The sequence below is a fragment of the Erigeron canadensis genome, chromosome 1 (genome assembly GCF_010389155.1).
Source record: "Erigeron canadensis isolate Cc75 chromosome 1, C_canadensis_v1, whole genome shotgun sequence".
NCBI lineage: Eukaryota > Viridiplantae > Streptophyta > Magnoliopsida > Asterales > Asteraceae > Erigeron > Erigeron canadensis.
Genome location: NC_057761.1, coordinates 14,885,987 through 14,912,406, shown reverse-complemented (window position 1 = coordinate 14,912,406; position 26,420 = coordinate 14,885,987). Strand labels below are relative to the sequence as shown.

General features: G+C 33.8%; 1 protein-coding gene across 2 annotated transcripts; it reads right to left on the bottom strand.

Moving 5' to 3' along the window:
- Positions 1 to 16,192: 16,192 nt before the first annotated feature.
- Positions 16,193 to 23,106, bottom strand: LOC122602958 (secretory carrier-associated membrane protein 1-like). 2 transcript variants are annotated; one of them, XM_043775577.1, is made up of 13 exons: positions 22,920 to 23,106; positions 20,737 to 20,787; positions 19,879 to 19,986; positions 19,390 to 19,452; positions 18,801 to 18,834; positions 18,588 to 18,710; positions 18,414 to 18,476; positions 18,231 to 18,324; positions 17,347 to 17,392; positions 17,197 to 17,264; positions 16,847 to 16,895; positions 16,609 to 16,674; positions 16,193 to 16,499 (listed from the first exon to the last, which is right to left on the bottom strand). In XM_043775577.1, the coding sequence occupies exons 1-13, from the start codon at positions 22,986 to 22,988 to the stop codon at positions 16,413 to 16,415; spliced, it is 921 nt and encodes a 306-aa protein (XP_043631512.1). In that variant the 5' UTR covers positions 22,989 to 23,106; the 3' UTR covers positions 16,193 to 16,412. The 2 variants fall into 2 exon arrangements, with proteins under 2 accessions (XP_043631512.1, XP_043631520.1); XM_043775585.1 differs by lacking the exons at positions 17,197 to 17,264; positions 17,347 to 17,392 and having other exon boundaries at positions 22,920 to 23,105.
- Between the last annotated feature and the right edge of the window lie 3,314 nt (positions 23,107 to 26,420).

Below are 26,420 nucleotides of genomic sequence, written 5' to 3'. Positions count from 1 at the left end.
TTTCATTCTCACTTCTTCTACATTGTTTCATTTCACTTTCTTAAAACGATTTTAATTCAGATCGTTTCATTTTCATTTCAATTCAGATCGTTTCATTTCATTCCAAATTAGATCGTTTCATAGTTTCATACTTTCTTCAAAATCAATTCAATTCTTAATTCAAATCAATTTCAAATGACTACTCGTGAAGCGTTGTCTCTGGGTACTGATACAAGACCTCCAGTTCTTTATCGTGGTAATTATGGACTTTGGAAGAAAAGGTTCATGGATTATGTGGAACGTCAGACTAATGGTCACATGCTTAAGGATTCAATCATGAATGGACTTGCTAAGCATCGTCATCCTACTACTGGTGCTATTTTCACTCCTGATCTTTTGAATGCCGAACAAAGAGATCGTACTGCTGCTGACAACAAAGCTAGGTCATGCTTGTACCAAGCACTTCCTGATGAGATCTATGGCTCAGTTGATTCTTACGACACAGCAAAGGAGATTTGGGATGAAGTTGCCAGACAAATGGAAGGTTCTGATGTCACCTCAACAATTCGACTGACAAATGTCTTAACTGAGTTTGACAATTTTCAGAAATCACCAAATGAATCTCTTGAGTCCGTGTACTACAGATTCTGCAATGTGATCAATGAACTAAGAAAGAACAAGGTCAAGAATGATGAGATTGAGCTGAATATCAAATTTATCAAAGCACTTGGTCCCGAATGGGAAGATTATGGAACTTAAATCAAGCAACATCAAGATCTGACCAAATTCACCATTCATACTCTTTATGAATCTTTCAAGTTGAATGAGCAACAAGTTCTAAGCAGATATTCATTCAACAAAGTGCCAGAAGTTGTATCTACTGATCCTTTGGCATTGGTCTTTGAACGAAAGGTTTCTGAGGCTCTTAAAAGACAAATGACAGTTGTTTCTTCGTCTGATGAGGAGGGAGAAGATTACTTGGCTTCAAGAGATGGTATTCCTGATGAATTCTACCAAGCTCTTGCCGCTGTGACCAAGCATTTCAAGAAAAAGTATTTCAAAGCGAGGCCAACTAACAACAATCTTCGAGCTTCATCAACAAATGCATTTCCAAAGAAGGAACAATATCATCACAAGGGTTTTGAACAAGGTGAAACAACGGGTTCCAAGAAAGGAGATAAGAAAGCCGAATCTGAGAAACAAATCGTGGAGAAAGAAAAAACATCTGATAAAAAGTGTTACAACTGTGGAATTCCTGGTCATTTTGCTGTGGATTGCAAGCTGCCTCGCAAGAAGAATTATGAATACTACAAGCAGAAGATGCTTCTGGCAAAGCAAGTTGAAGCCGGTCAAGCCTTGATTGCTGAAGATGACAAGTGGCTTTTGCTTACTGATGATGAAGATGAAGATCTGTCTGCCAATGTATGTTTCATGGCAAGGTTGAGCAAAGACAAAGTGTTGGAGGCTGACAACACTGACGAGGAATATCCCAATGATGAGGTAAATCTCGACTCTACTTTTTCATCAATTAAGGATAAAGAGTCTTGTAGAATTGCCTTATCAATTTTGACGAATCATTACACTTCTTTAGCCAACAAAAACAAGAAATTGAAAAATAGCATTTCATTTTCAAAAAGGGAGTACACAAAACTTCTTGAAGAAAATTCTAAACTACTTTTTGAGTATGATGTTATGAAACAAGAATTTCAAAACTATAAAGAACAAATGTTGGTTAAAGAATGTGAAATGAATGCGTCTCCTGACTCTAAGTTATTGGAAAAGTGTCATAATTTAGAAAAGACCATTCTTGATCTTGAAAAAGCCAATCAAGATCTTGAAGTTCAAAAGACCAATGAATGGCTTCGTGCAAATGCGAGACAAATGGATATTGATATTCTGAATAAGAAGCTTCAAGAAGCTACACCAAAAACAATTTAACTTGAAAGAAAAGTTTCTGATTTAAAGGATAACTGTTTTTTAAAAGGCATTGAGATTGAAAATCTTGAAAGACAAATTGAGGAACATAAAAAGAATATACTTTTCTATCAAGAAAAGTTGTACAAAGTTGAACAAAACCCTCTTTTGGATTTCACTGCCTATTTCAATAAGTCAAAGATTGATAAATCAGAACTTCTTCTTGGGTTGGGATTTGAGAATATCACTCCATTGCAAAAAGCCAAAGACAAGATCGAACCCTTGTATGATGAAAAGTTTTTGAGACTTGGTATGGTTCAACAATTCATTCGTCCATTGGATGACGAATTTGAGACTGATGAAGTTGAGAAAATTCAAAACAATAAATTTTTGGTTAACTATGATGCCATCAATACTTCTTACGAAACAAAAAGGTCATCAATTTTTGAATTAGAAGAGATTGAGTCTAATTTTCAAAACCAAGAATCTGTCGTTTCCACACCTAAACCAACTAAATTGTATGTTCCATCCACATTTTTGGAAAAGCAAATAGAAGGTTTACAACAAAAGGTGGAATCTCAACAAAAACTTATTAATAATCTACAGTCTCAAAGTCCGAATTCAAAGAATGAATCAGTTGTTGTTGATATCAAGAAAGTTTGTGTGAATGTTTCTACCCAAACTGATTTCAGTCTTTTAGTAGACCATTCCACTCAGACTACTTGTGTTTCATCTACTGTTTCATCCACCCAAACCTTGACTGATTCTTTTGAGTGTTCATGTCAAAATACTGCTACTGTAATAGCTGATGATTATGTGCAATCTGATTTATCTTATGACGAACTTGCGCATAGTTTACTTTTGATATGGTACTACTTTAGGTTTTTCACTTGTGAGTTTCCTGAAGAGTTAGTTGTTCACCCTAAGCTTTGTGCTAGTATAGGTGTTGATACTTCTACTCAATTTTCTTGTGAAACCAAAGATGTGTCAGTTCAAGTTGATTTTATTCCTGAGACTACCAATAGTGTGAAGTTGGAAAACAAAACTCCTGATTTTTCAAAATTCTCTCCGGTTTCACCATTCACCAAAAATGATTTTGATAAATTCATGGAGGGAGAATATGTTTTTGATTCTGAAACTGAGAAAAAGATTGAATCTACCAAAATCAAAGTTGAATCAAAAGAGGAATCTCCAAAATCGTTTTTCAAAGCTCCAACTTCATATTATTCAAAGAAACAGGTTATTTCCAAACTCATCAAGACTGAACCAAAGACTGTCACCAAACCAAGAATCAATAATTTAAAAACAAAGTGTCCTACCCCGGAAAAGCATGTTGAAACCAAACAAGTTGAGACCATTCCCAAAATCAAATACAACAAAGTGAAACTTCTGGAAATCAATTCAAATGTTTCTTCGTCTAGCTCTCATCTAGTTCAATTTCTAAAGTGTCTAGGTCTAGCTCTGTTTTGCTAACTAGGGATGCTACAAATAGTGCAACTAGATATAGGGATAGATATGGCTGGTTTTCTCACGATAAACCTAAGAAACAAGAAGTCTCTGCACCTTCAAAAGAGTCTAAAAAGATAAAAGTGCTTCAAAACTCTCGTTCTAATCTTCTTAGTGTCAATCCAACAGGTGGAAAGAGCTTGATTAGTGAGTCTAAATGGGTAGCTAAGTCATTAGTACCTAAGATCACTAAAGTTGAGAAAAAGAAGAAAAGGCAAAGGAGAAAAGCGGGTAGTAAGAAGAAGCTTGTTTCTGATGTTTCAAACAATTTATCTGTTAAGTCATCTTTGAAAACAAATGTTAATGATGCCAAGGCAATGCCTTGTGATGGTGTAAACAATGTTAATTCTTGCTTTTATTTGTATGGTTTGAATGGTGGTAGACATGTTACTTTTGATTCATGTGTTAATATTCGTTTGCTTAAACCAAATGTGATTGTTGACAATGTGCTTGTTAATAAGTATGTTGATTCGAAAGCATGTTTCTATGCATATCCTAAGTTATATCCCCCGCCTGTGATAACTAACCACAAAGGACCCGTCTTTAAGTGGGTACCTAAAGTCGGTTAAATTTTTGATTGCAGGAAATAACCATCTGTGTATGGATACTCGATTCCGGGTGTTCAAAACACATGACTGGCAATAAATCATTGCTCAAGAATTTTGTTGAAAGATTCATGGGAACTGTTCGTTTCGGAAACAACAATTTCGCTCCAATTCTAGGTTATGGGGATATTCAAAGAAACGGAATTGTCATTAAGAAAGTTCATTATGTTGAAGGCCTGAGTCATAACTTGTTCAGTGTTGGACAGTTCTGTGACAACAACCTTCAAGTTCTTTTTCGACAATCTCTGTGCAAAGTCCAAACTCTAGATGGAATTGATATCCTACGCGGAGATCGTGAAGATAATCTTTTCACAGTTAATCTTGATGATAACCAACCAACTGATAATATCTGTCTTGTTTCAAAAGCTACTTCAAAGAATTCTTGGTTGTGGCATAGAAGGCTTTCTCACTTGAATTATCAAACCATCAATGCTTTAGTCAACAAGCAACTTGTTATAGGCTTGCCTGACTACAAATATGAGAGTGAGCATGTCTGTCCTTCTTGTGCAGCTGGGAAGATCAAGAGAACTTCTCATAAACCAAAGAAAATTCCACATACTTTGGCACCTCTTCATTTGCTTCACATGGATCTTTGTGGGCCTATGAAAGTACAAAGTAAAAACGGGAATAGATATATTCTTGTTATCGTTGATGATTATTCAAGATACACTTGGGTCAAGTTTCTTGCTTGAAAAGATGAAACAACTCAAATTTTGATCGATTTCATCACTTCCACTCAAGTGAATCTTCAACTTCCAGTCCGTTATATCCGTTTAGATAACGGTACCGAGTTCAAAAATGCCATCTTCGATAAATTTTGCAAATCAAAGGCATTACTCACCAATTCTCTGTTGTTCGAACCCCACAACAAAATGGTGTCGTTGAAAGGAGAAACCGTACGCTGGTGGAAGCAGCAAGAACAATGCTTGCTTATTCCAAGTTACCATCAAATATGTTGGCTGAAGCTGTTGACACTGCCTGTCACACTCAAAATCGGTCCATCATCAATCAGCGTCATGAGAAAACTCCTTATGAGGTTATTAACAAACGCAAACCCAACATCAATTACTTCCATATATTTGGGTGTGTCTGTTATACCTTGAATGATCGGGAAAATGTTGGAAAGTTTGAAAGGAAAGGTGACGAAGGTTACTTTGTTGGTTACTCAAAGACATCAATTGCATATCGCATCTTTAATCGTCGAACAAACACGATTCAAGAAACCATGAATGTTTGGTTTGACGAGATGTCTGGCATGATATTTGAACAAGAAAGTTTGCTACCAACAATTAGTGATCCAAGTTCTTCAAGTGCTTCCTTAGCTTCAAAGTTCAAGAAATATCCAACTCCAACAAGTGAAGAGTTAGATATTCTTTTCGAAGAATTCTACAATTCAAAACCGATTCAAGAAAAAGAACCTGACGTCATCAATGAACCAATTCCGAACAATGATTCTATTCAAACAAATGAACCAGTTCCTGACAACAATCATGAATCATCTTGAAATTCTGTAGAGCAAGAAGAATCACCTTCAAGAGATATTTACTCTCAAAAGAATGTTCAAGAACAACCTTCTCAAATCATCCAAACAACAAATCCATCAAATACTCCAAATGTGTATGTACCACTGGATTTTGATCATCCAAACTTTGAGGAAAGAGTTCTTCCAAGCTATGATTCCATTTCTCAACAGAACTCTGGATTTAATGATGATAATGTTGACATTCATCAACAAGATCCTCTTCCTCATGACAACAAGTGGTCACGTATGCGTAAAGATCATCCAACAGAACAGATCATCGGAGATCCACAAGCTGGTGTTTCTACCCGTACTACAGTCAATGAGTGTCTTGTTGCACTTTCACTGAGTAACATTGAACCCAAAACCATCTCTGAAGCTCTTTGTGATCCAGAGTGGGTTAAAGCAATGCAAGATGAATTAGCTCAGTTTGAGAGACTGAAGGTATGGAGATTGGTTCGAAATCCAAGGAAAGAAGAACCAATTCTCACCAAGTGGATTTTCAAGAACAAGAAGGATGAAAATGGAGGTGTAGTAAAGAACAAAGCTAGATTGGTTGCAAAGGGTTACTGCCAACAACCTGGTGTGGATTTCGACGAAACTTTCGCTCCTGTTGCAAGAATGGAAGCTATCCGTATATTCTTAGCTTATGTTGCATTCAGAAACTTCACAGTGTTTCAAATGGATGTGAAGACAGCATTCTTGAATGGAGAACTCAAAGAAGAAGTTTACGTGGAGCAACCTGAAGGTTTTGTTGATCCTAAGAAGCCAAACCATGTCTACATGTTAGACAAGGCTCTCTATGGTTTGAAGCAGGCACCTTGAGCATGGTATGATTCCTTGTCTACTTTCTTACTCAAAAGGGGCTTTACCAAAGGTACTATTGACCCTACCCTGTTTATTCGTAAGCAAGGTAAGCATGTTTTACTTGTCAAAATATATGTTGATGACATTATTTTTGGGTCAACCAGTCAAACTTTTTGCCAAAATTTTTCATCTCTAATGGTCAATCATTTTGAAATGAGCATGACTGGGGAAATGAATTACTTTTTGGGTTTACAAATCAAATAATTACCAACTGGTATTTTTATATCACAAGGTAAGTACATAAAGGATATGTTGAAAAAGTTTGATATGACTACATGTTCTTCAATTTCAACCCCAATGGCTGCTCGAACAAACATTAATGCTGACAAAAATGGGAAACCATTTGACCAAAAGAGGTATAGAAGCATGATTGGTTCGTTGTTGTATCTTACAGCATCCCGCCCAGATATAATGTTTGCAACATGTATGTGTGCTAGGTATCAAGCCTCTCCGACTGATTTACATTACCAAGCTGTGAAACGAATTTTTCGTTATCTGAAGGGTACACCCAATCTTGGTCTCTGGTATCCAAGGGATACTGGATTCAATTTAACTGCCTATTCAGATGCAGATCATGCAGGCTGTAAGCTTGATCGCAAGAGCACATCTGGTACTTTACAATTCTTAGGGGATAAGATTGTAAGTTGGTCATCCAAGAAGCAAAATTGTGTATCACTATCAACAGCGGAAGCTGAATATGTGGCTGCTGTTAGTTGCTGTGCTCAAGTGTTATGGATGAAAACACAACTTACCGATTATGGTCTGAAATATGATCATGTCCCTATCTATTGTGATTCACAAAGTGTCATTGCAATTGCTGTCAACTCAGTCAATCACTCACGCTCAAAGCACATTAATGTGAGATATCATTTTCTCAAAGATCATGTTGAAAAAGGTGACATCGAACTCTACTTCGTGGGAACTGACTACCAACTCGCTGATTTGTTCACAAAACCACTGGATGAAAAGAGGTTTAATTTCTTAATCTCTAAACTTGGTATGCTAAATCTTGATCCTTAATTCAATTTAACATGAAAGGAATTCTTGATTCATTTTTCAAAAATCATAAAAAGTTGAAAAACGAAAATCAAATACAAAAATATAAAATTTTGAAAAATAACAAAAAGATTTTCTTAATTTTTTTTCTTCCATTTCAAAGTTGTTTGCATATATTCTGTATGCAACCCGTTCTTCATTGAACTATTTATGTCAAAGTGGCTTATGCACACTCAGTGTATAACCCGTGCTTATTTATGTTATTTATTTCAAAATAGTTTGCATATACTCTGTATACAACCTGGTTTTAAAAAGAAAATTATTTATGTTTCAGAATTGGAATTAATTCATGTTGTTATACATATAAATTGATATAAGATAACGCGGAATTGAACGCCTTTGTGTACTTCCAAGTGGTCTTATATGAATGTATATGTGTAATACAAGATGTTGATTGCAATTTTGTTACACCTGTTTCAAAAACTCTCAATTGTTGATATGAGAAGCAAAGGATTGAACGTCTTTGTGTACTCCTGAGTTGTCTCATCTTGAACAATTGATTGAGTTCACTTTTCATAAAACCTGTTTTGATTTCACACAAATCATTTTTGCTCCACCTTTTCTAAGGAAATCTTTTTGATCTATCTTTGCATAGATTAAGGGGGAGTTTGTGATTTCAAGTCTCTTTCAAACTTCAAATGTGTTGTTTAAACATTTTTCTCACATTTGATGAATTTTTTTCAAAGGAAGTCCGGTGTTTAGTTTGCACATGAGCGACTAGTTTTTTTCTCAAAATTCTACTCCATGAATTTCATCATCGCCGATGAGTTCTAACCCCGGAGTATTCACTTCCTTCATTAGAAAGTGAGGGTATTTTTGGGTAATGATGAATTTGTGCAACTAAGTAGGAGGGAGTAATGTCGAAAAGTGAGAGGTTATGGTGATAATTTTGTGAGAAAAGGGTTAAAAGAATTGATACCCTTCCCTAAAATTCTCAAATCGCCGGGTAAAACACATTTCTATCGAATGTCATTTATTGATATCTCGATATTGAAGAAGCCTTCATGGACCCAATGAAGCGATGCACATCTTTACCTAACCACTCAAGTGTTTCTTAACAAATGCTTGTTTTACTTCTCACGGAGATTTTCTCATTTCTATTGACTCTTCATTCGGAAGACGTTAATATTGAAAAAAGGTGACACTCTGCTCCAGTCCCCGACTTCATTTGATCACTTTGTGTCTAAAGCTCTCCTGATTGATCATTAATTTGATCGTTATTCATTCTTTAGGACACATTTACGTCATATCTTTGTGATATACATGCGTATCTTTGTGATATAGCCGGAACATTTGTAATGATATCTTAATTGATATTTCACGATGATCAAATGGAAATCCTACCATTGCTAACATCATTTCCAGCTTTGAACGTAGGTCTCATAATTGCATTTTTTTAATTATTGAGTTAACAAGAAGTCTATTGTGACCTTGGATTTTTCCTAAAAAGTTTTTAAGGATAGTAGAACATGGTTATCGAACGCTTAAGTGACACTGACCATGATTTACATTCTTTGAAGCAATCTTGAGGTTGAAAAGCCAAAAGACCAAACTATGTTAGAGGTTTGCTTTGTGCATTTCTCAATGATACATAGGAAATCCGATAAATGCTATACATTTCTTTCGGTCATTTCATTAATCCTTTCGATTTTTGAATGCAAACGGATCATTCTTATCCGGTTTCTTTTCTCATCACCCCAACACAGAAAACACCAACACCATAATAAAATGTTTATCCCAACAACTTCAATTTTACATTTTAGTCACCCATAAGAACAATTGGGATGGTTTATTTGATTAGATTGATATTTTGATGGTTGATAATTCTCCATGTGCATAATGTCTAGATTTTAGTCATGATTATTTCTTTTAACATTCGAATCAATCAATGTTTGCATAATGACATTGGTTCCCAACTTTGTCATTATGAGGGGGAGAAAATAGTATGATTGATTATTGATTAGGAGAAGAAATTAGAATGATTGATAAGGACAAGGAGAAAAGTTTGTGTTTGGTTGTTTCAATTGCTTTTCGAGATACTATCATTCAGCTTCTTGTTGGAAGTTTTCAAGTTTATTTGGAGTTCTTTTATCTCAAATTTCATTTGTGACATCAACTCATCATTCTTCTTCAAAGGTTGTTTGTCAATTTCATTCCAAACTGCAAGGGTTTCTAATTCAACTTGAAGATTATTCATCTCGAAAGAAAAAGGTATACATTCAAGATTTAACAAGAGATTTTTTCAAAAATCAAAGAGATTGTGATCACTCATGAATTGAGGGGGAGCATGATTACTCCATAAGAAACTTTTCAAATCCTTATTTAAATGTCTACTCTCAAAAGTGCTTAAGATAATGTGACAAAGATCGAAGCTTCAAAGGACAAAAGATTGAAGATTCAAGACAAAGAAGAAAAGCTTTAAAAAGAGTCTTCATCAATTTAAAGATCTTCAAGTCACCTAAAGCTACATTGCACACATCAAGGGGGAGAGTACATGTTTCTGAAAATTCATTCAAAAGACTTCAAGATTCGAAGATTGAAGAATTCATGACAAATTCATACCTTCCGCATGACAAATTCAAAAGACAACTCTGATCTTTGATTCAACAATCCTCGAAGATTTAACACACACACACTCATCATTCTCTGTTCACAAAGAACATTGAGAATAAACACATGATTTAACTTCAAGAAGTCCAAGACCAATGCTGAATCAAGTTCTCCAAAGACAATGAGAAAGCTTTGAAGACTTGTTTCAACTCACCAATTGTCTTCATCACCGGGCTCATCAAATTCATTCCTACAAGACAAACCAACACGTACTTCAGACCTTACAATATATCACTAAGGGGGGGAATGTTAGAAATCCAAAAATAGTGATACATTATAATTTAAGTTATGGACTTATTTGTTGTTAAGTCATGAGTTGATGATTTCTAAGGTTGAGGGGCTAATTGTGTTAATTAGCATAGTTGGTTAGTTTAGACTATAAATAGCCCTCAATTCCTTAGAAATCATGATTTTTGCATAACTTTTGCATACACCTTGACATATCAATAACACACACTTGATCCCAATTCTCTCTCAAAACACACACAAACACCAAGAACACACACACTAACCAAACGCAATTGTTGAGGTGAATTCGAGTGATAAAATCGTGTTGTTACACCTTTATTGAAGAACCAATTTCTAATGTGGAAGAACAACTTAGGAGGGTTCAAAATAAAACGGCGTGGTCGTATAAAACTTTGTAGAAGCATGGGAATATGTCGAAATACTATAGGATATGTCGAAATACTATAGGAGTCTGAAAATGATGTTCTCATTCATTACCCGTCGTTGCATAGTGGCTTGGATCACGAGGTCGTGATCCATTTCAAGTGGGGGAGAGTTGTAACATCCCGAAATTTTAAAGTAAAGAAAATAAACCTTTATTATAGTTTTAACATTAAAATAATTTCCTGGTATTTTATTTTTAGATGCGGGTTTAATTTAGTTGGAACTTTAATAGATAGCGGGTATTTTACCCACGAAAAATATTATGGGACGTGGCATGTAGAAAGGATGTCATGCCATCTTCACCTTGTGAATCAGTCTCCTTTTCCTTCAAACAACTTCTTCTTCATCATTCTTCCAATTTCTTCTTCTAATCTTCTTCTATGTCATTGTATAATAATTCTCATTTAAATCAAATAATTCCCCAAGAAATGATAATAATAATAATAGTCATCATCTTCTACTTGATTCTTGAGATTAAGAGGGAGGTTAAATCCGAAAATTATAAAGGGAATTAAGAAGAAAAGTTAATTGGCTTGCATGAATTAGAAATCACCATCTATAATTGCAAATTGAGGTATTGTTCTTAATTCTTGTATTATATTTTTATTAGGGTTCTTGAGTATATAAATTGGGAAATTTGGGGGTTTTCATATATATGAGTTAATTTCTATAATACAAGTTAGGGTTATTGTAATCTAACCAATTTAGGGGTTTTTTTTTAGTAGGGTGCATGTTAGATTTTGATGAGTATTAGTGATAACAAAGTTGGACAGATTCTGTCCCTGAGTTTGAAACGAGTTAAACACCCTCATGACAAAGTTTTCACTTATTGAGTCCTAAAAAGAAAATGTACCTAAGTGTGTTAAGCAAATTTTGCCACTGGAATGAGTTAAAAATACGAAGTAGAACTCCAGTTATGAATTTTTGAATTTAGTAGCGTCATGCTGATCTTTCAGCAAAAATGATTTTGTGTCAGTTTTTAAAACGAGTAAAACTCACGTATATGGGTCAAATCTTGTGTTGGTCACTGAAGATAAAATGTGCTAAAATGTGTTAAGTAGAAGTGGCCACTGGAATGAGGTCAAAATATTGTGTAGAACTCAAGTTATGGTCATTTGAAGTCAGTAAGGTCAAAGCTGTTTAACAGCAGCAGTTTTTGTTTTTAAAACGACCAGAAGTCACCTTTGAAGGTCAATTCACGTATTGGTCACTAAAGATAAAAGGTAGGTATATGTGTCATGTAAATTTGGCCACTAGAATCATGTTAAAAGAGTAAGTAGAACTTGAGTTACACTCGTTTAAAGGAAGCTTGGTCAAATGATGAAAATGGTACTTTTTGTATAAAAGTGAGTTGGCCATATGAAAATGATATAAGAGATACATGTTATGTGAACTAACCCAAGATTAATATGTGGAGTATTAGTCTGTTGTAGACTAATATGTGGAGTATTAGTCTGTTGTTAAAAAATTATATATATATCCTTATTTTTCTATTAAATTGAGTCGTGTTGTTACAGACTTGATTTTTTTTGTTTTTTTATTTAATCTTAAGTCTCTCTAATTAGGTAGGAATAAGAATGTTTATATTTCAAGATCCTCATATACTGTAGTAGTAGTATTGGGACTCAAAATCGATCAGTGAAAGACGGTATTGGGTGTTACTTATCTTTTTTAAATGTATAAAATCTAGAAAAGGAAGATTTAATTTTCTACATGACTACATCTAAACTTTGAGTATTTGGATCAAATCGTTAATAACATTGTCTGTGGAAACGAAGGTAAATGGCTTTATTCTTATGAGAAATTTTATATAAGCATACGTATTACTTCTTTCAATTTTTCAATGAATTTTAAAACCATTAATCCGCAACAACGTGTGGAACTTTTGCTAATTTTAGATAATGTAAGTAGAAAAGCCAAATAACAAATATAATTCACATATAGGTTACGTGTGGTCGTCTGCAGGTAGCTTCGGATGTTTTTTGATTTTTAATTTTTTATGCCAATTACATGTTACCAAGGATGTGTATTTACTGTATTTATGGTACACATGACTCAAAAAAGAAATTTTTAGCTTATACATATACTATGTTAATATGTTTTAGGATTTAACATTATTTTAAATGTTCACATTATTGTTAAAACTTACATAATTAAACAATGTAAATTGTTATATTTATCATTATATTTTACTATCATCTAAAGTACAAGTAATATTATTTTGTTTACTTAATCTCTCTATCGCACTAGGAGAGAATATAAAAAATCTTATGTGACACTTTCATCTAAGTTACAAGTAAGAGTTTTGCTTACTTGTCATTATAAAATAAATAATTTCTATTTAAATATGTATATTTACTTTTCTCATGTAATTTTACATGGCATGCTTAGTGGCAAACATAAATAGATAAATTTTAGTGTATAACTAAATTATTCAAGCAAAACGTTAAAACACAAGTGCTGTAACAATGCAGACATATCCGGATAAATGGAAGACATCCAAATAAACGGAAATCTTACTTAGTGAGACCTCTAATAGATGATGTATCCATTTTTCAAAACTGTGGTTAAATAACACACAAATATATATGAGAAACAATAACTAAGGTTTGTTACAAAAGCAAACTTCATGCCTAAATGTGAACTGTCTGGTCACTGTTAAGCGAAATCTAATCGACAACTAATGTAACTTCATGTTTTCTATTGGTTTAATTCTTACCTAGTTAAATATTTGCCAACTTTTGATATTATAAAAATTTAACATGTCATTATTTATATATGTTTGATGTGTATTACGCGAGTATTAATCTAGTTAGGATATATATTAGCTGTTAATATAATAATTTATTAAAAAAATATCATTAACTATTATTCTATTATATATATATATTAGCTATTATTTTTGATTTCCTGATTAAAATTATTGGGTAAAAACCAAAAAGTGTAAATTTGTAATGGAAAACAAAAAAATGTAAATTAAATTTAAAAGGGTATATCTATTATTTTTGATTTCTTGATTAAAATTATTAGGTAAAAAGTGTAAATTTGTGATGAAAAATCAAAAAGTGTAAATTAAATTTAAAAGGGAATTTTTTGTATAATCATAAAAAGTATAAGTATTAATATTGTCGTTAAACAAAGTTTAAATAAGTAAATTTGATCTAATGACTCTAAATCAAAAATGGAATTCATCTAAGGGTTCTTATTTGTTTAGGAATGAATTTATCACCTTGTTATATATATAATGGTAGATATATTTAGACAATTTGCACATCGTACGGGTATTAGAACTAGTTATATATATATATAGTGCGTTGATTTCCGTGTGCACTACTTTTTCAGCAATAATAATCCCTGTCGTTAAATTTCTTGCAACAATAATCCCTTTTGTTTAAAAAATATTAAAAAACTCTAACGAGTGCTAATGGTTGTTAAGTTCCGTTTGAGTGTATAACGGGAGTGATAATAACGGCTGAAAATCTCTTTCTCTAACAGAGAGTTATGTCCTTTTCTTTAACAGGTGTTAATTATCGTTAGATGCTATTTTTGTGTCTAACGAGAACTACAAAAATTGCGGCAAATCAACTTCATTTCTCTATCGAGCGTTTGAGTATATCGTATTTTTGTGAAATTGATATTATTTATCGGTCGCTCAATTTAACAAAAAACAGGGTGAGTTTGTTTTTGTTCTACGCTTTTATTTTTGCCTAAAATTTTTAATTAATTTTTGGCTTTTTACAATTTATTGTTTAAAGTTAGTGTGATATTCGCGTTCATTTGTCTTTTATTTTCTACAATGATATACATGATACTTTCCATAACATTTTGTACTTTACAAATAATAGTATAATTTTAGTGCGTTTTCGTTCTTTTTTTTTCGCGTTGTCAAAAAAAATTGGATTAATCACATAATTGCTACATGATTAATATTCGTTTTATATTACTTCAAGTATTCATAGAATTGATCATGTAAATGATAATCTTTGTACACGACATTTACTCTTTAGACACGCGTTTGAATAAATAACAAACGAATATATCTCCCCTTTGTATAAAGTTTCTAAAAGCAATGTTATGTTTCCCAGGGCAATGCCCGGGTAACTAACTAGTATATCTATAATTGTGGGTTGTTTTCCGCGCGAAGCACTTTTTGGGCAATATTAGTCCTTGCCGTTAAATTTCTTGCAACAATAGTCCCCTTTGTTAAAAAGTATTAGAAAATTTTAACGAATGTTAACAGCTGTTAACTTTAGTTTGGATGTTTAACGGGAATACATAACGGCTGCAAATGAGGTCCTTTTCATTAATAGGGAGTTTTGTCCTTTTTCTCAAATGGGTGTTAACAATCGTTAGATAGTATTTTACCGTCTAACAATCAAACATGAGTTGCATAAAAGCTACTTCAAAACATGTCCAATTTTCTAACGGGCATTAGAGTATGTAGTTTTACGTCAAGTTAGGATTGTGTCGGTTAGTCAATTTAACAAAAAGTGTGGGTTTGTTTGTTTGTTTTTTCCATTTTTTATATTTGCCTTATATTTTTTTATTAAACTTGTCATTCTTTTAGTTGTTTCGGTTTTTTTTTTCAATTTAATGTACAAAGTTAATATCGTATCCATAATCATTTTCTTTTTTTTCAAAAATGATTTATATGGTACTTTCCATTTCTTTTGACATTTTATATATAATATTATATCTTTAGTGTGTTTTAATTATTTTTTTTCCTGTTTTGTCACATATTTTTTTAATTAATCATATATAGTTGATACATGGTTAACATTAACAATAGATCATTCAATAATTAATATATCTTATGTTTAAAGTTAGTATGATACACGACAATACATTTTTATACACACGTTTAAATACGAAACAAACGAATGTATATCCTGGTGGTATAAAGATTTTGAGAGCAACGTTATGTCTCCTGGAGGAACGTCCGAGTTACATAACTAGTTGATAACACTTTCCGAACATATAACCCTTGAAAAAGGAAAACGATGTCAAAACCGAGCAAGGTATTTGTACTTGTTGATTACTAATTCAAAATACCGTCTTATTTGTGTAAAAATGACCCCTTGGTTGACAATTTTAAGATATCGGTTATGTCTCTTTGCAACGGGTAGAACGGTTGTCTATGAGGGGTCATTTTTATGGCATCACGTTGGGATCTCCCTTATGATTTTAATGCCGTTCAAAAAATATAAAATATAAGATATATTTTCTGATAGGGTAATTATTTATCCTGACGAGAATTTATCATATTCCTTATTGATATAAACTAATATATAATTTGTATGGGATGAGGTAACAGAAGACCAAACAGTATGGGATTCAACAAAAAAGGTGACAAATGAACACTTCTTTCCAAGTAGTAGTATAAACTTTAGATTTACAAATTACTAAGAAAATGCTGAACTTTTGCAGCAATCTGAAATAAGTAAGATATCTCTACAAGGGGACGTGATTGTAAGCTTGTTTGTTACTTGAAATAAAAGCGTCGCTCATTTTACTATGATATCCATGACACTGAAGTTACAATGAATATAAGCATCTGTTTGTCCAAATTCTTGGACAAAATGTCACTTCTATGAAAAGAATAATAACAATAAAGCTAGCTACTTGCTGCGATACCCAACTTTGAACCCTCTTCAACAAGTTATAGTTTTGTGTTCTTACCCATGTTAGAATGCTGCCATCATAGTTGATTTTGCAGCCTCACGCTTCATCTCTGCAGCTTTTCCACTGCCCCGGAAATACATGTAAACTTGCTGCATATCCAGAACATTATAAATTTTATTTTATTTTTATATTAAAATTACTTCAACTCTTATGCAAAAACGTGTAAAGAATCTGAAAATAGTTACAAATTACTAGAACCTGAATGACCCAAATGCTTATCACTGACTCAAGAGCAAATAATGCAAATCCAATCATGTAGAAGATCTGCAAGTGAAACAAAGATGAACATTCTTACAACATAATTGCTACTTGAAAGGAATCTACAATTAGTACTCAAATATCTAATGAGTAATGATAGATTTTGATTCCACTTATCAGCAAGAGAATCCTTGCAACTAAGTTAAGATGTCCGAACAAGGCATTTTTGGAAACTTACCCCGACAATAGCATTAGATGTTAACAAATCAAGTGCCGGTAAAATTCCACTACAACAAAATGTCAAAAAAGCACCAGATGAGAATTAGCTTCATAAATCATGATAGTAATTGAACTCAAATACTCAGAAGAAGTGAAAATATGGGCGGTTAACAGGTTGGGTAACCAGTCAAAAAGGGTATTTTTGGTACTTGTGAAAATGGGCATCGTGGCTCCTTAAAATAACTAGTATATCATATATTTAAATTAATACCTAGCATACCCGTTAGAACCCTTGATTCCTACATCAAGCCATTCTATAAATGGGTTATACATCTAGCTCTATCAATGACGCCTTAACATGGAACTTACGTCAGAGATTTTCCCTTGAAGATAATAGGAGGAGCGACAGCAGCAAATACAGTAAAGGCAATGTGAAACTGAGGCAAGAACATCATTAACATAGTACACCAACAAAATATTTGCAGAGCGGTAAACAACTGTTTAGACTAAAGAGCTTACCATGTAAGCCAAGAAAAACCATCCAAATTTCAAAGCGCTATCAGTTCTGTCGAGAAAATGACAGCTTTAAATCTATCGATAAACAATTAATCCTAATAAATTTAAAACATTTTTTTAGAAATGGTGTTTGCTTACTATATAGGACTTAAAAACCGAAGGTTCCCGTGATTCATTTAAACATCCAAGGGACCAAAATTCCAAGGTTTATATTGCTCTGATGTAAGAAAAATTCCTTCCCTTAAAAAGAATGCTAGGGTAAGGTGCTTTTCCTTGCAAAAGTTTAGCGGTGGCATATTTCACTCGTAATCTTATATAAGTGTTGATTTGGGTTAAGTTTTACACCAAAAGGCTGCAAATAGTAGCTAAAAAACAAAAAAAATTTTGGTTGAATATAACTTCATAAATTGTTATTAGGTCAACAAGTCTGACCAAACCCATTTCAACCGTCACCTAAAAATGACCCTTTTCAGCAACAAAACATTTCAATCAACCATATACCCAGTCCACCTAGCAACCTCCAAAGTTTACGTATTTTCCATTAGTAATATTACATGATACCGAAATTATTGCCAATATTGGATCTAAGATTTCATGGCTTCCAAATTTGCTTTTCCGGGGATGTACCACAATAACAAATTTTATCTCACTTTTACACAATTACTTCAAAAGAATTTCCGGATGCGCAAGTGTACACATTGCCTTTGTTGTTGCTCAGCAGGGTCCTCTAATTTGATCTTATATTACGCTCTTTTTTATGTCTTGGAAGAAATTTTGGAAAATCAACAAAAGTCAACATTTTTATTGGACTACGTACCCAGTCAAACATTGCATAGACTTGTGTTAATAATGGTATAAAGGAGACTTTATAAAGCCAAGGTTCATACCTCATAGCACGATGTAAAGGACGATACCACATAACATAAGCCCCTGGAACTCCTGCTATCAGATAGATAACAGCAAGAAACCAAATAGTTGGACCTGCAATGACAGCAAACATTGTAAAGTTGCCCTTTAGTACTTTTAATAGCAAAAAGAAAATAAGGAAGGCTATAATATTACTAAACTACCTTCGCCTTTTATCCAGGCAGCAGTCACTGCTACAAGATTCCATACAAGGCAAGCTACAACCCCTGCAACGCATTGCAACTTCATAATGTTGAAATCTCATGGCCACTTTAATTAAGAGTTTATCTCAAAGAATGTTCCATAGATACTTGAAGAAAAGAGCCATATTTACATACCAAGGAAACTTGTGAATGCAACATATTGTAATTTCTGAAGATGAATAGGGATTTCATTGGTAATGTCATGATGAATAATAGGCAAAAATGGTGGCCAATTTTTTTCCTCTAGAACAATTCCAGCTGCAAAACAAACCATCAAATAAACCTTATTGTGTCTGCAACCAAATTATAGGTACCAAAAAAAAGTGTCTTCATGAATAACAATATTACATCTGGCAATTGCATCCTCCTTCCTCTTAAGGTCCTGCAAAGGATATGAAGAATCATGTATACAATAATTATATATTATCTACAAACTAACAAAAATTAGGGAACACAATATCATAATTATTTCTTTACTTTATATAATATTCAATTTGTGGGTCTTGATGTCTATGGTGTGAAAAGAAAAGGGAACTTAATTGTTGCTCTGTTTGATTCATGTTAAGCTGGACCTATGATAGAGCTAGGGAGATTCTAACAGCTGCAATTGTCCCTTTTCACTTTTGGTAACTAATGAGTGTTTAAAATTGTTAAACAATAAATTATAAATAACCTTCATGACCCCCAGTCTGTTTTCTAAACTCTTTTTGCCACTCCCTTTCCCCGTGTGTAGATTTCCTGGCTCCACTAAAAGGTGGAACCCACCACGAGAAGACGGATTTTAAGAAAAGGCACACTCAAATCGAATGTAAAACATAAATACTGGCAAAAGATTACTACCGAAATACTTGGAAGTCCAAACATATCAATTATAGCACATTGACACTCTTCATATTTAATTTCAGTTTACTAAAAGATTAAGTGGATGAATAAATACCTGTTCTCTCCTCTTCAGTTCAGTCGCTTTAGCTTTGAGTTCCTTCTCTTTGGTTCTAAAATCCTGATTCAGATAAAAGTCAAATCAAAATATGGAAAGTTTGATGCCTTCACTAGAGTAAGATGGGAGGAGACAGTGCTTAAGTACAGGCCAAAAAGAACCAGGCGTCGCATGAGCAATTTATTGGCAATATTTTATGACTGATAATAGATGTGTTAAGTATAATTACAAGAATTAGCATTACATATGATTGAAATTCCATTTTAAAAATACTTAACGTTGTGTGCACTGAACATTAAACTGCAGGCGACTTTCAACCCTTTTCCTTTTGTCCAAATTTTATTATTCATTGCTGCTCGAGATAAACACACCAAATATCAACGCATGCATATTTAAGGGTGCCATCATTTCCCTCTTTGGTCCTAGCATAGAGTACAGCTGTACAGCCGACAGACCATATCTTATAAACAATCAAAATCGTAATCTTACTTGGTCACTATCAAGAGGGATGCTAATTGTTGCACCACGATCGTAGCCAGCACGCTCTGGGGGAAGAGGTGATAGTTTCGAAGTTGCAGGAGGCACACTACCATGAGCCTGAAAGTTCCATTCTGGTCATTACACTTCTTATCTTACAAATGTATATATAGATAACAATGATGCAAACAAGAACGAACAATTGTAAATACTAATGTTCTGTTATTTATTCTAAAAAAGTCATTCATTCTGTTGAACTTTTGTCAGAATTGACAAAATAGTATTTATATATTATTGCACTCTTAACCACTACAAATTAAATCACGTTTAACCATGGTTGCCATGTCCATGAATGGTCTAAACTTTTTTCCTAATGCTTTAACTAAATATCATTTTGATGGTATTTGATTTGTACCATGAAATCACTAGGTGTATGATAGTGGGGTCGAATGAAATATGTGGGTGTTCATTCTTAAACTGTTGGTTGGTTCACTGGTCGAATATTGAGAATGATACAGAAAACCTTACAAGAGTTTGAAAAGATCATTCTCATTCCATACTACCAAAACTCATATACTCATCGTAAAGACAACAAAACAAATGCACTGTAAACTTCAAAAAGTCAGGTCATTTGAAGTGGGTACATCACTTCCACCAAGACAAAAAGGTTTTCCTGAATGTACTTTGCTTCCAGAACAGGAAGATCTGATTACAATTTTCTTTGCAGAAATTGTGAAGCATATATAGAAGAAATATAAGCACTGGAATCGTAAATATATTCATAACTAAAAGAATTGTGATCAGGGTATCGCAACTTGAATGAGAAGATCACTAAGACAAACAAACAATAACAAAAGCAACAAATCTTACTGGCATATAAAATGCACCTCCACCGTGGTTGTTCCCTTGAGTGGCTTGATTCTGAAAGAATTATAAAATCCAGAAAGATACATAAGTCATGATCAGAGGAAAGTAAAATAAAGCAACTGGAGACCATAAGTCAAAATCAACTCTCCTTATTCGTCTAACAATATATATGCCAATATGTAATAGTTGGAATTTGGAAATGTCCAAAACTATAGAACAGTGCTTTTGACATGAAACAATGAAAAATAAAAAATAATGCTTATAATGTGGGCAAAAGGCATGAATGGAAGGCCATAAAATGGATTTTGTTTAATTTTAAATCTCAAACAAGTTAACAGAAAATTAGAAATATAAAGCAAAGCAAAATAGATGCGAAAGTAGCTAACTAATTATGCTAAAATAGATTTCTCACAAAATAGCAGAGCTGCATTGTAAAATTGTCACAATCCCATATAATTCAAGGTTACAATGTGAAATTTATGTTCCAAGAATAGTACATGTAAGGGGTCTAACTACTGAAGCATTTGTCTTTTTTATACAGATAAGAAGGTATGTCGTCCTTGAACAAATACTTTTAATAACAAATGAATACGATTGTAACAAAATGGACCAGTTTATTTTCATCTGCATCCAAACAGATTCAGAGACACACATGATATTTCCAAGCCATGCTAAAGTTACAAAGTTCTAATTAAATAAACAGTAAGCTCAACAAGATGAACCCATGACTAAACCTTATGCCGATAATGCAACACTTTTGAAAACAGGTGGAAAAAGCTTAGAAGTTTATGATGGGATTCAAGAGTAAAATTATGGAAATCATATTGAGTAAGGTCAATAAGGAAAAGAATGACTATAAAATGTCTTATACGAGGCAAGCTAAAACTACTAACCTGCAAAACTTGAATTTAAAAACCGATTACATATCTATTGGTACATATTTGCAAATGCATCTCCAGACACACACAAGTTCCAGATATCTACTCGATGATATTTATAAATATGTGTGTTTTCTCAATAAGGAACAAAATTTATAATTCATGGATGAAACCGCCATGATCCAAGGAAGTTGTGCCTTAAGGTGCGAATCAATATAGCTAAGAAGCTTATAAGTTATAACACGTATAAAAGCTAGAATTAGAAAAGGCTATATACTAGTAAAACATGCTGCTGGAATCATAAGGGCTGCTGCTAACAATATTATCAATTATATTACACAATCTACGTAGAGTGATTGACCAGGCATTATTCTAACAAGATGCAAACATTTTTTTCTATACACCATAATTCTAGAAATCTGAATGGACATATAATACAAAATCCAAGTATATAGGTGAGGTTAGATTCAACATTTATATGATCTTTTTCCAGTATATGAACTTCACACGCACAATTCTATGAGTTAAACTAACTGCTCCAAGACCCACCAACCTGTTTCTAACATAAAAGCTATGGGTGGTGATTTGTACACTACTAATTTTTAGCGTACACCACCAAATATGTTTTTAAGGTGTTTTACAGTACAATAATGTGAAACATCTTTGGTGGTGTATGGTTAAAAAACAATGGTGTAAAGATCAACACCCAAAAAGTATTCAACAATATGTAATTGTATTTAACTTTTGATGGAAAACTACCGATTTTCTATCATTAACTAAAATCGCCACCCCCCAACCACTAATTCTACACAACTCCTTCAGTATTAAACTATAAATAATGAAAACTAAAATAGCAGTTTGAAAAAAAAAAAAAAAATCTCGTTGCTGGCATCACCAATCCTCAACCAGCGAAAAACAACTTGAGTCTCGTGGTTTCCATTGCGAGTGGTCTTGGAGATCAAAGCGATCCCTCTCAGTTCACATTCACAACAGAACTGATAATGACAATCAACTTACAGGTAACAATTATTTAATAATAACAATAACAAACTAAAAATAATGATAATGATAGCAACTTCAGGTACTAGTACATTTTAGAGATATACTACATACATGCATTGTCAAATTATAGATACATATGAAAGAATCATCATATGTAGAGAAAGGCACACAGAGATTTTAACTTCCTTCAAGTAAAAAATTCTCTCTCTCTCTCACACACACACACACACACATATATATATACACTAGAAAACAGATCTGATAGACAGAGCACAATAGTAAAAATGAATGGATGGATGGATTTACCGCAAATGGGTTAAATTCCTCTCCTTCATCTTCTTGAAATGGATTAGGATCGGTATAACGACTGCCCATTTTCACTTGAAATAATACGAAATACGATAACAAATTGATAATGCTGGACGGTGTAATCGAATGGAATGTGAGCTGAAACAATAAGTATAGATCTGTATGGGGTTTTATATGGAAATACCAGTTGTAGTAATAGACTACCACTTTCTATTATTTGGAGGTGTTAATCTTCGGGAGTTGATTTTTACAGTAAACGAGAGCAAGTAACCGCGCGTCGCGCAGTAACATTGTGAGGGTCGTAGGTAGGTGATATGTGATAGGTTGTGATAAAATGTCATAGTCAAATATCTTAGCCGTATGAGCTTCCTCCTCGGATTTAAAAATTTGTCGAAAGTATATCGAATGATATCTCTAATGAAAGAGCATAAAATTTTAAGAACACCCATATAATTTTTATAATTTATCGATGTACGGTTTTTGAGATCAAAGATTTTGAAAGAATTGGAGGAATAAAATGATTTATGGGGAAGAGAGAAAGTTATAGGCATTGGTGTATGGTACATCATGCATTATCATTTGTACATTGTTGAAATTGAAAGTTGAAACCCTATTTGATTTATGGAGAATAATTGTACCCGCGCGTTGCGGCGGTGAGATGGTGGGGGTGATACGTCATAGAGTGTGATAGCCAAATGCCTTAGTCGTACGACTCCGCCGTCGAATTTAAAAATTCGTCGAAAGTATATCGAATGACATCTCTAATGAAAGAACATGAAATTTTAAGGACACACATATAATTTTTATAATTTATCGATGTACAGTTTTTGAGATAAAAGATTTTGAATAAAATGAAGGAATAAATTATTTATTGAGGATAGAGGAAAAAAATGATTAGTTGAGATTTGAGTATAGAGAAAAAGGTGTTAGGTAAATATAGAATTGATATATGGGCATTTTGGAAAAATAAATGTTGAAACTTAAAATATAGACAAGGGAGATCTGCTTTATAATATAGTATAGATTATAATAAATATTTTACTTACTCTACTACATTTAACTTAGAAAAAATGTTACAAATGATCCCTATGGTTTGTGACATTCGCATTTTGTCCCCTGTGCTTTTTTTCCGTTACAACTGGTCCTTGTCTTTTTCGTTTTCGTTCCTAGAAGGCCCTAGCACTAAAATCTGTTAAATTTGGCCGTTTAAACCCCTCATGTGGAAACCACGTGAGGGTATACTCGTCTTTTTACCAACCTTAGGGACTATTTGTAATAGTAATCATTCTTTTTAATTTAAAATATATATATATACACTTATCTATATGTATCCCTATGCATTCCACATCTTCATCATCATCCCCAAAAAGTCATACCTACTTCAAGAAAGAAAGAGAAACATCAAACATTTTGAAAAGCTTTGTGATGTATAGTAGATCAGATCCACCATTTGTAATATTTTCTCTTATATATCCACTTTTTATATCAAATGAAATCTAAACTTCTTATTTTGGGTGAGTTGGGGTTTGAAATTTAATGGTGGGTTTAGGTGTTGGATCTTTTTTGGATTCTTGTTTGATGTGGGCTCGGTGGTGTATCACAAGTGGGCTGATGGTGGCGCAGTGGTTGTGTGGTGGTGGTCGGTCGTAGGTATCAAATGGAGAGAGGAACAAATATATAGATAATATTTGGAACCACCATGAATCGAGGACATCGTCGACGACCTACAAAGCATGAGCTTCAACGGTCCAAACGTCATCACCAATTCACCAATCACCACCATGGATCGATGGTCCAACCACCATCGCTACCACCGTGAACACCACCCGACAACCACAGTCCCCACTGCCAACATCAGATGTTAGCTAGAAAATCAAACTTATTGATGGTGACTTACGGACTTCGAATCAGAAAGTTGTGTATCGTTGGTAGTTATAAGCAAAAAACATCACTTTGTGGATTTATTTTATCTGCCACTTTGATGTTTCTTTTCCTTCCATATTTGGTTTCTTAATCGATTGAGTGTCATGTATTAACTTTATGAAATTGATTGTTGCACCATAAGTTTCAGTAACTAGGTTGAAAATACTTCCCAATAGAAGTTTTTATAAGTTTAGAATATGGTATGTATATATGTAGTTATGTACAACACGAAGAGTTAACTCATTGCTTTTGGGGATGGCCTATACATAGGAGATGTATGAATGTGTTTGTTGCAATTACGTTTTAACATTACTGATGCTTGAGGATTTTGGACAAAAAAAAGTATATTGAGATTCAGGGAAGAATTAAAAAAAGTGGCTATGGATTTAGAAATTATATGGATAAAAAATCTAGAAAATCAAATATTTGAGGATTTCGGTGGTAGTGGTGATTGCTGGAAGGATGAAGAGTGAAGAAGAAAATTGTTTTTTATGTAGATGGACAAATATACCCTCACTAATGGGTTAAAACTAACAGAAGTTAGTGTCAGGGCCTTCTGACAACACAAAAGAAAAAGGCAAGGACCAGTTGCAACGGAAAAAACACATGGGCAAAATGCGAATGTAACAAACGACATGGACCATTTGTGATATTTTCTCAATAACTTATTATTCTTTGCTGTCTTTATTAAAACCTAAAAATAAGACAGAGAGTGATTGTGCACCGAATGGGGTTAGGTTGAAGATGGGATTATTGATATTTTGGGTTGTTCGTTGGCGGTTGGTTATATATTCTCCCAGCGGTACACATAAGTTATCACACAATGGAATAATAATACGCTGAGGCACGAAGGCTTCTCCGTAACAAAGGCTTCTCCATGACAAAGAATCCCGCAAAAGATAACTAAAGATAGAATTGTTTCCCTATAAAACCGGGATTTGCCCTTATCACTTCCAACCGATAATTAGGGAAATGATATTCCTGGCCTAAGGCTTAGGAAAACCCTAAAGAAACCTACTTGTTATCCAAGAACATTTTCTCTTATCAAAGGAGGACCTAAACACCTTTCAAGGCTTCAAGTCACATTCAACACACACATATATCATATACTCGTTCGATTGGCATAAATAGGCTAGAACGCTACCTTAGGGGAACCGCCAAGAACGACCCAATAACACCATCATCCCATCTTCAACCTAACCCCGTTTCGGGCACAATCATTTGGTGCCATCCGTGGGACCTCACGCTCGGATCCCAAAACCACTCTCATTTTTGTAATAATTGCATCGAACCAAAACTAGGAAGAAATGGCCGAACGAACCCGGATTTGGACAAGATTCCCAATAGACTGCCGGAAATGAACCCGAGGGGAGCACTACCCAGTCCCCCAGATCTGGACCAGTCACTGAAGCACCCTCCAACGGTGATCAATAAGCAAATCGCCAAACAGATGGAAATTTAGGGCGATCAACCCATATACAAGGAGAACTGGAGGATTCTCACGGGGATCCCCTTCATGGGCCCCATAGTTGTTCGATCCAGGCTATATTCTTCGGAACTATAGTCACATCTAGG